Source organism: Phaseolus vulgaris, chromosome 2 (assembly GCF_051622355.1).
Source record: "Phaseolus vulgaris cultivar YP4 chromosome 2, ASM5162235v1, whole genome shotgun sequence".
Lineage (NCBI taxonomy): Eukaryota > Viridiplantae > Streptophyta > Magnoliopsida > Fabales > Fabaceae > Phaseolus > Phaseolus vulgaris.
In genome coordinates, this window is record NC_143499.1 from 27,476,567 (window position 1) to 27,489,578 (window position 13,012).

The following is a 13,012-nucleotide window of genomic DNA, read 5'->3' on the forward strand; positions in this document are numbered from 1 at the left end:
AAAGTCATGTTCAAAAATCCCATGAAAGGTTGAGAAGACATGAAAACATGGTGTAGATTATGCCACTTTTTAACGTTAGGAATGTTCTGTTTTTTCTAGTGAGCAAGAACAGGTAGTAGTAGATATATATTGTTGTACTATAAAAAGCGATCATAAAGCTCTTCATTCGGCAGTCCCTCCCTCAAAGCAAAATCCATACATAATCTCAATCCCCAAGTCTTTCTTTCCCCATTTCCAAAGTTTGGTTCTGATTACTTTGGTTTTTATATGATTCTTTTGATTTCTTGTTTCAGATTAAAAACATTACTTACCATCTGTTAAAAGAAGAGACACGAGTGCGCTGTCTCGTGCAAATATACTGTTTATTGAAACTTTAAACCTATCCGTACGTCATACTTATACATGTACATGCTCAAGTAGCTTGAGTATGCAACTTGTTTCTAACTCAATTTCATGCATGTTGCAAATTCAAACCAAGGAATCTTGGGGTTTTGCCAAAATGTGGATTCCTAGGTCTTATGTGTAGTCTTATCTATATGGCCTCTTACAAAGTACATCGAAAGCATGCAAGGGCCAAATTGTAAGGATTTGCTTATTCTTAAAGGAACCTTGTAATGATTAAGGAATAAAGAGTCCAATTAAGATGTGATAGGTTTTAATATCATTAGAAGTATGTAGATTGATTTATAAAAGGAGAATAAGATATTGGCCTATTGCATGATTCGATTTTTGATGATTTGAGAGGGAAAGAAAGGAAAAAAAGGTTTGATTAGATGGAGAGCACAACTACATTTGTTGATTTGTTTGGTGGGGGAGGGAAGGAAATTAAATTAAATAAGAGTAATCTGAATATTCAGCTTGTTTTGATTCTGCATAATGAGAGGATAAGATTATCTGTAAAGGCTGAAAAATTAGAAAAGAAAAAAAAAGGATTACAGAAAAAGATAAAAATATGAACCCAAACTATTCTCTTCTGAACAAAGAGGAAAACGTTCAATAAACCACTTTCTTTTTTCATTTTGGTCCTCTTTACAGAGACAAGATTTAAAACTGTCCATGTACCCCAAACCCTTTATAGAAAAGAAACGGAGTTGCAGCAAATTCATAAGTTACAGCAATTTGATTGATTTGCCAAAGGGAAGTGCTGAGTTCTGAATATTTATTTTGTATTTGCACTCTTGTGTGGCCTACTTTACTGTGGAGGAAAAGGACACATTACTTCACCTGCCTGTGCAACATAAAGACATGATGAGTCAATGTAAGTTCAGGTGTAGAATTGCACGTGTTTTCCACTACACCATGCACTGATTGGTCATCAATCACTTGAATAAGTTCCAACTGATGATACAGTAAAGCAAACTTTTATTTCCATTTCATTGATTAAAATACTGAACATGCTTCACTACAGATACCCCAAAGTTTTTAGAAACAATTGACTAAAAGATATGGCTTTGACTATGTACAGTAATAGCTCAACGGATCAACTTAGTTATTGCTTGTTCGTGTATAAATCTCATATATAAATTGTGCAACATATCTTATAACTGATAGAATAAGGCACGATTTTAGTTGTGGCAATGTACACTGTCAGATCTTGCAAGGTGTGACACTATGCAGCCTCTCTTGAAATTTGGACCCTTCTGGGAATTTCACCTGCATCTCACGATTGATTTATAATATCACTTTTACGTGTTTGAGACAGAGAAAAGAGTATGGTTACTGTTATTGTTCTGTTTTAGGTTTTCAATTATAGTTAATAATCTGTAAGCACATTGTTTGACTATGATCACCCCTATCTGTTTAAACTGAGTAGAATTTCTTCAAATATTTAAAATAATTGTATATTCAAAATTCAAACTCTGTTAAACTGAAACAATTTCAAACCAACCAATTAGTGTATGTGCTTTCATTCTCTAATCTATACAAATCAGTGATAGATTACACATGCTACATTTCTGAGAAGTTTTATATAGAACTTAAAGTAATACTCACAATTTTAATCATGGAGAAACTATCAGTACTAAACATGAGAGCAATCACTTGGTAGGGAATCAAAATCACACATATACTCAAATTCAGAGATTAAAAATGCATTTAACTCAATATGGTAATACTTCAACTCTTACGCCAATACGAGGTGGAGACTTGCACGGTATGAAGGTCAATTAGCATTTTTCTCAAGAAATTACTATGAACAAAATTTATAAACTCAATTTAAGAGGAAAAAAATTACACTACATATCAAGCCAATGTAATGTCTAAAAAAATGAGAGGGAGTGAAAATAAGCTCATTCTTTTCCGCATATGGATGACATTGAGTTTGAATTGGTTGTGAAAAAAATCATTTTGAATAATTAATTTATATAAAATAAATTTTATGTTTAATTAGATGTTTTAAGTTAAAATTATTTTTTAAAGTAATTAATTTTGAATTGGGTTTTGATCTCCCAAAAGAAACAATTTTTCTTCAATAACTTACATATAAAGGGAGATTAACATTATTTATTGTATTTTAACATTATTTAATATAAAAACCTTTTTCTTTTATTATATAAATAACCTAAGATTATATTCTAATTTTCACTATTATCACCAAACAATAGAGAAGAGGATTATAGATATTTTTTATAATCCACATCAAACTACATTGAAGCACCAACAAAAATGAAAAACATTCAAGAGCAAAAGAATGGGCTAATTCTTCCTAGATCCACCTCTAAGGGACTGCCAAAAAACAGGCCAATTCTTTTGAGCCTCAGTCCAACCCCAAAAGGAACCATCCCTTAGTGGGTCCCAACTGGAGGACACAATCCCATAACTCACTCCCAACAATGCAGACCCAAAGAAAAAGAAGGACACAATGAAGGGCACCCAAGTGGGCACATCAATCTTCAACCCAACCTTAAGATAGTAGAAAAATGGGAAAAACAAAAGCCCAATACTTAGTGGAATCCCCACTGACACTGCCACCCTGTTCATCATCCTGTTGGTCACTACCTCAGGAATAACTCCCCTGTCTGGTTCTTCTTCTTCTTCTTCTTCTTCTTCTTCATCATCATCACCATCTTCTACATAGTCCCTTTTGATCTTCTTGCTCTTCTTCTTTTTCTTTTTTGAAGGTCCAAACCCCTTGGGCTCCTTAAAAGTTGCACATATAGGGGCAATGTGTGACAAATGAACCTGATGAGGAAATTCTGATCTGTGAATAGGGAACTCAAACTTCACATTTCCACTGAAATAGCTATTCCTGTTGAGTCTCCATGTATTAATCCTACCATGCTACATTACACAATTTAGCAATCAGAATCACAGACACAAGACTACACAACATTATAGTTAATTCTAATGTTACCAACAGAAAATTTGAACACTACACTAAGCTAATTAATTAATTCTCAAGCGACCAGAATCACATGAAGCAGAATTTCAATCCTAATGTCTTGTGCAGTAGTATTCTAAGTCAGGATTAATATTTTGTTACTCCTATATTGAAAGTTAAGCAGGAAGAAAACCCAATTGCAAAAAACTAGGTTAAATTGGCAAAAATAAAAACTGGAAGCAATTTTTTTTCAAATGGATGAATGTGAAGAGTGGATTGAATGTTTTGTAGAGTTCATCAGATCATAATTGTCTTATAGAATAAATAAATAAAAGTGGAGAAGAGTTTAGAACCGTGTGAAGAAATTGTGAATTGAAGAATGTTGCAGCAGTTGCAACCATTATGCTGTGTCTGAGGGGAAAATTGACTCCAGATTAGTAACTAGGGTGGGGTGTGAAACATGTTTTGAGTAGAAGATGGGAACACAGAAAAATGAGTGAATTAGGATTTTATTTGAAGGGTGAAGACATCATAGGAGTGATAATTGAGGAGAGTTTCTTAAGGATAAGGTTTTGTTGTGTAGGAAATCTCACACTTCCAACATTTGCTTCCTTTTGGTTTTGGATATGCAGCAATCTGCATCTTCTTGTCTTCAGCCGTGGAATTGGGCCTTACTCCATCTGGGACAGTCCAGGGCCAAGATAGTAGTTTGGGATTTTTTTCTCAACACATCAAATTTATACTTTTGTCTTTTAAATTCTTTTTTAAGATTTTGTAATTTTAGAGAGTTAGAGTATCTTTGAGATTGTATAATCTCAAAGACATTTTTATATAAAAAGAAGTTTTTATATGGTGTAATTTCACATGTACTTTTTATTTTTGAATTACACAATTTTTTGAAGTGATTTTTTTTTCATAATTTTTTTTAGATTGCTTAATCTAAAAGTATCTTTTTTTATGAAAATGTTTTTTTGGATTGCTCCATTCAAAAATCATTTTTTATATGAATTTTGCATATGAAAAAATTCATATTGTGTTATTTGAGAGTGTCTTCCAAATTAGACAATTCAAAAATCAATTTTTTTTGCATAATCATGAAAATTATTATTAAGAATAAAAAGAATTTTCATTACAATGTAATGTGATATGTTGACCTCCAGGAAACAAAGAAGAACTTTTACATATCTCATGGAGGCTAAGGAAATACTTCAGTAGTTTTCAAGTAGGTAGTTTATAAATGTTGGTCATATGAAAGAAAAAAAAAAGTCTTTTCCAATATGGGACTTCATTAAATCAACCGTTATTTCTTTTTGCACCCTATAGTCTCCATGTACAGCCCCAATAAGGTGATTAAAATATCAAACTGTCTCTTGACACCACCTCCCCCTCCCCTTGTCATCATTGTGTCATCCTTATTTATGCAATTATGAATTTACTTGTGTAATTCATAAAAAAAAAATTATAAAAAAAAATTTCAAATTGTGTATTTTTGGAAGATTCTAAATTTATAGAATATGAACGGTGAATTTTAAATTATACAATTTGAAATATATTTTGATGAAAAAATAAGTTTTATATTGTATAATTTAGAAATATTTTTTCATAAACCAAAGACAAAGTGAAAGTTTTCATATTTACAAAGTGTAGAAAGAAATTATAGGGGTGCAAAAATAAATTTCCCAGCAAAGGTAAACCGAGGAAACACATGGCTTTAACAAATGGAAGGAAGGATTGTATTATGCACCACCATAGTTTGAAGGTGCAACCCCATGTAGTAATGAAAAGACAAAAACTCTTTTAGATTTATAGAATATATTATGGATTCTACATTTTGTATTTATAAAATCTGAAATATTTTAAATATTTTAAATTCTACAATTCAAAATATATTAATATATTAATATATTCGATATTATATAATTAAAATATATTAATATATTTTATTATACATTATGAAACACATTTAAAATTTAATAATACATGACCAATTATACAGTCTAGATTGTATATCTATTTTATATTTCATAATTTATAATTTAAAATACAGTATATTTAACAATACATAATCTAAAATATATTTTTTATTCAAAAATATACAACTGAAATATTTCATACTATATTTAAAATATAAAATTGTTTTCTAAATTATACATTTCATAATATTTTTTTTCAAATTACACGCAAATTTGTATTTGCTTTAGTACAATCTAAAATATAATTTATGTTTTTTTAATTATATATTTCAGAATAAAAAAATATGGATGTTTTTTGAGATTATATAATTAAAAACATATACGTATCACACAATTAAAATGAACCTCCGAACCAAAGAATAAATTTGGAAATTTAAAATTTACAGTACATGTTGAAATTATAAAAGTGGAGGATGAGTTGACCTAAATAGAACCATGTAATTGATTGCCGATTTGGTGAGAGAGAGAAATTCAATTTAAAGGCTTCCTAATAAACTTTATCATATGTTAATTAATAAGAATTTTGGAACATTAGTCAACATTTTTTTAATTTTTCCATAATTGGATTTTTCTTTTTCAGTGAGTAATGAATTAGATGTTTTTATCAATTCTTAATCTTAAGGATTAAACTATGATGGAAGTACCAAAATTAAAAAAAAAAAACTTGAACATAACCATATCTTACAAAGTCTCCTTATGATCATCTCGAAGTGTGTGATTCACCACGTGAACATATATCGTCTTGCATGTATGAGTGCAGAGCTTCACCAACATGCAATTATTGTACTTGGGGTTTTGTGCACGAGTGTTTAAAGAAAAATAACCAAAAAAAAGAAAAATAATAATATTTTTAATATGTGTGAATGAAAATAATTGTCAAAAATTAATATAGAAGTACATTTTATATAATTAATTAAATAGTTTTTAAGATAATTAATATTCATCCTTTTTTTAAAGTACCTCTTAAGAGTTTTCATGTTTTAGAAAATTAAATCCAAATCATCCCAAATTCATCCAACATGTATGAATATATTTTAATTTATATTTCAAATTTAATTGTTCTGTGAATGTATAATTATTCTTTCAGTTCAGGTTAAGTTTGCTGATAACTGCAACTTTATCATCATCATCATCAATGTAGGTTTCTGTGTTTTTTTCATTACTTTCTTTGAATCATTTTCATGGCTTCTTCAATTTCCCTCTTGAGGATGGAACAGATACTTGAAAAATAATGAGGTCTTCTTGCAGCACAGTCCTTGAAAGCATGTCTGTCTTCCCAAAGTCACGTTCTTCAACATGACTGTCTTTCCAACGTCTGCAGGTTTGATTATGTGGACACTGGTGATGATGAACACAGCACTGACATGGCTGTTAGGTTGATTGAGGATGTTTCTGATGGGAAAGAGATTTGCATCAGCTATTTCAGGATTGGAAGGAGGATTATGGTTTCACCTGTGGATGTGATAAGTGCATGATTGAAGAAAAATGGGGAAAAGAACAGTGACCTGGCGCACGTGCGTTTCTTGCGAACATGTTTGTGAGAGAATTGTGTTGGCACAATGGCTCCTCTGAAGAAAAATATGATTGTGATCTTAGTTTTGATGCCAATGAAACTATTATATCAGTTATAGGCACAGCTTACACTTTGTTAAACATATGCAATGTGGTTATTAATCTTGTCTTTTGGTTTTGCCTGGAGAAAGAGACTTTGCAATTCTGTATAGTTCTTTGATTCTCAGAATTTTGTTCTTTTATTCTGGTAGAAAAACTTTTTCTGAAAAGAAAAAAAACACTTCAAATGTGAAATTTTCATTTGTTGCAAACACACTTTGACAAAGACTGTAACACAGGATTTACATCAATTTTTAAAGACTAAAGAAACAGTAGTTAATTAAAAACTATAACAAAAAAATGTCAACCTTTTCAGAATTAAAAACACATCCAAGTCAATCAAGTTTTATGATATAAATTTAAATCTTCATTGCTTAATGAAATTTTTTTTAGAAATTATATTTATATCCTGCATTTCCAACCTATTTCTTTCAGTTATTTTTTTCCTAAACTACTCTAATTTTGAAATAAGTCACTTTTAAAAAAATACATTATTTTTATTTGAGATCGATTGTCATGGTTTGGGCTTCAGATCTTGTCAGAGTAGGTTAAAAAGAATTAGTTTATTATCAAGTTACAAAGGCTAACAAGATAAATTAGACCTTATTTGGAATAATTATCGGTTTAAAGTTGAGAAGTTTCAAAACAATAAAATCAATTTTTAGTTTCACAATTTTAATTTAAAATTTACTATTTTATTTTTTTTAAAAGTTAATTTTTAAATTCAAACCAATAAATCAAAAAATCATTTGGGAGTGAGACACACAATAGAGAGAAAAAACTTATAGAATGAGAAGAGATATGATGGTGTTTTATACTAAAAGGCTAATTTATCTTTGATTATTAGTGTGGATAATTGTTTTAAAAAGAGGTCTATTGTGTAAATAAAGTCTAAGAAGGTTTAGTTGTGTAATTCTTTTTAAAAAAAAATAGGTCTATTTTGAGGGGGGAAAAACAATTTATCATCCAAAATCTATTCAATTTTGAAAACTATTTCCAAAAGAGTATTTTAAAAACCATAAATCTAAATCAGATATGAATTGTGAGTCTCGTAAGTCTTACAAGTTGGATTGAGTACAAGATAAGCTCTAATGTCACTTAAATGTTATCCACTTGTATATTATTTCAAATTTAATCTCTGATTAAGGTGGAACCAAAATTTCTTACACTGATAAACTTGATTTGAAAACTTTATGTTGATAGAGGCTGTATCTTTTTCACTAATAAACTTAGTGTGGAAAACACCTGATCCAAAGGTGGATTAGCAAAATCTATTAATGCACATAGAAGTTCTTGAAATGAGGTTAATATATAGAAGAACACTGCACTTATGTGGATTTTGCTGTTGAACTAAAAAGGGATATTTTTTCTTATGGCTGACAATGAAATGGCAACCAAGGTGGTTTGGTTTGGCTTCCAGAGGAGAAACACAATTAAATGGAATTAAAAAAAAGTACAAAAAAATAATTTTGAGGAGAATGGGGTTAAAAGCCATTATGAAAGGCCAACTCTACCTCGATTTGCTACTCCAAAATGAAACATTAATATGCCAACAACCACTGCACATCTCATTTAAAACCCCTGTTGGCTTTAGCTATGAAAGCACCACTTCACTGCTATTTTAGCATCTAAATTCCGATGCAAAGCACTATTTGCCCCTCTCTTCTTCACTGTTGCTCATCACTTCCAAAGCTCTACACTCATTCCAATGTCCCCATTTATACCATACCACCTTGCTTTTAAACCATGTAAATGATTCATCACACCTCCCAAATCTCATGCTGAAGAATGTTGGTCATTAAAAATCATTCATACAATAATTAAACATCATTGGAAGCTTTCTTTTGCCTGAAAATAGCATAATCTGTCAATCGCTGGACTACAGTCATACATAGGGCTAGGAAACACGAGTCAATGAGAAACCAAAACACAAATATTACAAGTTTACATGTAAAGAACGCATAACTCCTTCAAGTATTAAGTATTTAAGATATATTAGAGAACAGCACAGAAATTAAAACATGATTCCTCGGGTGTCTGAATGCTATGAATGAAAATTTATCACTGCCTGAGGACTTGTATTTTTCATTGATTGAGGGAAAAACAAAGGGTGGGGACCAGTTCCTGATTCAAATGTTTCCTTCGGTGGATGCTGACACATCAAGACACAAAAACACTCCTTCCAAGCCTTGTAAAGAACCATTTTAATCAACATTGACATCTGGATTGCAGTTGAAATCCTTGTTGGGTCTATACTCAATCGCAGAGGAACTTAAATCCTTCTTCCAGTCCCAGTCACTGAAGAGAGACTGAGGAGACTGATATTCCTGTTTCAAACTCCCTGCTGAACTTAACTGGCTACTAAACATAAGGTCTTTGGTCCTTGCAGTTTCCAGGTTCAACAGATCGGCATCTCGCATTGTTTGCTGTTGGAAGCAGTTGCCCAGCATGGTAGAACCACTTCTTGATTCCGAAACAGTATTTGATGGAATTGGAGACATATGAGACCACATGCTGTCTGAGGTGAAGTCATAACCTTGATACCTCACACTTCCCAGATCTTTCTGTAAGACGTGCTCATCAGCTTCTGAGTTCAGTCCAAACCTGTGGAGTGTTTAGTAAACATCATGATGCTCCATTTATTTCAAGTTCGCATAACAGGAAATTACCAAAAGATTTAGAAATATTGAAGAAAAAATTATCAAAATCTATACAAATGGATCTGAAACTCAGGCAGGGGTCACTGAAGCCGTGAAATGCAAAAACAACCATCAGCACATGGAAGTATAGAGATGAATAATTTAGGTACTGTCCATAAGAAAACTGTTCTTACACACTCTTCATAATGCAATTTAGATGCTCCCTTATTCCATCGTCATAAAAATAAGTTAATATCCAAATGACCCCAAGTTACACCAGTTCCTTATGATTGACTAAAAGTACTTTGATGAGGTTGATGGTTATCTTCCCTCTAATTTTCATAACACTTTCTTCTTTTTTACTTTACAAATAAAAAAAGTCACCTTCAAAGCATGCACGACTTAGTCATTAACAGTATCAAATATCAGTATCAGTTTCTATTCACACACAAAATAGTAAATTATCACAAGGCTTTATTAGAAATGTATCTCAAAGTAGTAGGGAAGGAAAACAAGAATGCATGGAGCAGAAGAAGATGGAGAAGACATAGAAGGAAATGGAAGATTCGAGTAGCGCTCACCGATGTTGAAAAATCACATCACCAAACAATTAGAGAAAATAGCAATATTCAATATTCCCTTAAAAAATCCCTATCCCAAGTCACGGGACAACTATCCATCTCTGTTTGGATGCATGGTCCACCAAAACAAAGTTACCTTTTATTTATCGATAGCATTAACTGCTTCAAACATAAACATCAATGCACAGTTACAAATTCAGTTTGCTAACATGCAATCATTGGTAAATCCTTGATTTCCAATTTTATCAAATTACAACCTGATACTACTTCATTCATTCTGACAAGGCAAGATAAACAAACAATGGCCTACATTTCTTACAATATGTTTCAAGTATGAAAACATTTCAACAAAACACTTGAATGTCTAAACCTCGAACCCCATCTCAGCATCTAGACAAAACTAGAAAAAAGACAATCAAGGTCACATGAAAATCAAGAACTTCACAAATTTTAAAAAATAAACAGGAACACTTGATTAAATGCAAACCCAAAATTCACTGCAGACTTATATGCTGTTTCTGAGGGGTAAGGGGAAAATTACCCAAAACAACCAAATTTAGGAGAAAAAACGCAGTTGAATTAATGAAGATAGCTAATCAGAACTTGCATGCGGTTTCAAAGGATCAGTGTTGAAAATTCACTGATCACAGCCGGAAACTTTGGGGGGAAAAATCACAAAGTTGATAGCTTATCAGAACTAAGGGGCAAAGTTGAAATTTGCTTCAAAGTGTTCACTGAACATGCCAAAAAATTTGGGGAAAAATGCCAAAATGAATTTATGAAGATAGCTCATCGCTGTTCTTTTCAAAGTAGAGACAAATCAAGATCAATAGAATGCAAGTCTAACTAAAACTCTAGAAAGATAACTTACACCTCACTCTCAGAATCTCACCCCACAGATCATAATGGTCCACCACATTAACATCACCGCTACCATGTTTGCTGTATAAAACTAAAACATAATAATACACTGCTTGTTACCATGAAGTAAAACGCCAATCCCGAAAGTCAAACGCCCCTAAAGACAAATGTAGCAAGCATCGCACACACAATACCCTACCCTATTCACACTACAACATCAGCAACAGTCTTGTTTCTCCTGATGCGGTCGAGTACATGGATTACACGGCGCTCTCCTTTGGATGCCATTCACACACAATTAAATAAGGTAAAGGAAGAAAGAAAGGTAACCAATTCAAAAACTCGCACAAAGGGCTCAATCAGAGAGAGACGAATGGGCATACATACCTGTAAGTTTTCTTGGTATTGTCACCTGAAAGAGTGAGGGGGTCCATGTGAAGGTGCGGGAGGGTGGGGGTGGCAGAGGTGGCGCTGTTCCCAAGGGTGAATGTGAAACCCTCCCGAGCTCCATTGGTATGCAAGGGAAGGGTGTTGAGTGTTGTAGCAGATGCAGCAGCAGAAGCAGTTCCAGAGGAAGCAGCAGAACCAGTTGCAGATGAAGCAGAAGCAGCAACAGGGTTTGAAGAAGCAGAAGAAGAGTGAGGTTGAGATTCCACAGGCTTTCTTGAACGGTAACGACGTCGTATCATATGGCGGTCGCAGTACTTGGAGTCAGGGTGAGCATCCCTCGAACACCTCCACTTCTTCCCATCGGTTCTCCGGCACCGACCCGGTTCAGGGTCTATCTTCTTCCCGTAGTACCCCCCAACTGCAGAAAAAACATAAAAACTCAAACTTCACATAAAGAAGAGACACAAAACGCAAAATAGGTCACTGTCTGCGATTACTCACGAGATGGGTGTGCCATGAATTGGAGGCTCTTGCGAATGGGGAGAAGGAGGTCAGGGGGAACGGAGAGCCCCGCCTTGAGGTACTTGAAGATGAGGGCCTGGTGCTCCAGCTCGTGCCATTGGGCCGCCGTGAAGGGCGTCCACATCGCCGCCGTAGACGGCGGAGGAACACTCATGGTTGTGAAAAAAAGAGGGGAAAAGGGCGAATCTGGGTGGTGGGGAGAAGAGCATTAGAGAAGGGGAGGGGCGGTTACCTGTGAGAGTTGAGACATGATTTGGTTTGGATAGGTAAAAATGAAATGTAGGGATTGAAAATGCTATTGCTCCATATTAACTACTACTCAACAAGGAACCTTCCACCTTTATTTATTGTTTTTTTAATCTTAATTGCTTTTTTATTTTGTTCCTATCTCCTCCTCTTTTATTTTCTTTAAATATATTATTTCAAATCTTCCTACTATAACATATAAGAATTTATTTTAGTTCATGTAATTTCAACTTAGATATATAATTTCAATTATTATTTTAGTTAAATACAATTTAAAATTTTACCTATATTTTTTACATAACTTCAAACATCTTTATTATTCATACCTTGTAATTTGAATACATCTTGCCAAAGTCATTTAATGCTTGCACAAATCCACTTGTATTTAAACAGTGTATTATTAGCTGTAAGAGTTTGCTACTTGACAAAAATGTGCAGCTTATTATTTTACCTAAAAATTTCATTGTTCCTAAATTACCTCTCATGGTTCGAAGTGTCTTACAAAATAAGTGTTTTTCAATTCTTTGAAATATAATAACAATCATTTATCAAAGTATTTTTCTAATCATTCAGTCAACTATTATTCCTAACACAAGCCAGAATTAGTTTTTATCTATGTTTGTAACTATGTAGTGAAAAAACTACTTCTATTTTCTTTAACTATGAAGTCATACTATATTTAAGAAATCATGGAACAAAAGCCTAGATAAATTAGAGATTCTATTTTTATTTTAAACATGGGAAATATCAGTTTATTAATTGCTCTAATTAAATAACTGCAGCACAGGATTTTGCTGCATTTAAATCAGAATAATTTCATTTATTTACTGATTAATTGATAAAAATTTGACCCCTAAATATATAAAGAAG

General features: G+C 32.6%; 2 protein-coding genes across 2 annotated transcripts; both read right to left on the reverse strand.

Moving 5' to 3' along the window:
- Positions 1–2,600: 2,600 nt before the first annotated feature.
- PAM68 (PAM68-like protein (DUF3464)) lies at positions 2,601–3,954 on the reverse strand. Its single transcript, XM_068612801.1, has 2 exons — positions 3,673–3,954; positions 2,601–3,279 (listed from the first exon to the last, which is right to left on the reverse strand). Exons 1-2 carry the CDS (start codon positions 3,718–3,720, stop codon positions 2,695–2,697), a joined length of 633 nt encoding a protein of 210 aa, XP_068468902.1. The 5' UTR covers positions 3,721–3,954; the 3' UTR covers positions 2,601–2,694.
- A 4,769-nt stretch (positions 3,955–8,723) lies between these two features.
- Positions 8,724–12,220, reverse strand: LOC137811178 (growth-regulating factor 3). The gene is made up of 3 exons (XM_068612811.1): positions 11,876–12,220; positions 11,372–11,792; positions 8,724–9,507 (listed from the first exon to the last, which is right to left on the reverse strand). The coding sequence occupies exons 1-3, from the start codon at positions 12,048–12,050 to the stop codon at positions 9,108–9,110; spliced, it is 996 nt and encodes a 331-aa protein (XP_068468912.1). The 5' UTR covers positions 12,051–12,220; the 3' UTR covers positions 8,724–9,107.
- Positions 12,221–13,012: the final 792 nt, after the last annotated feature.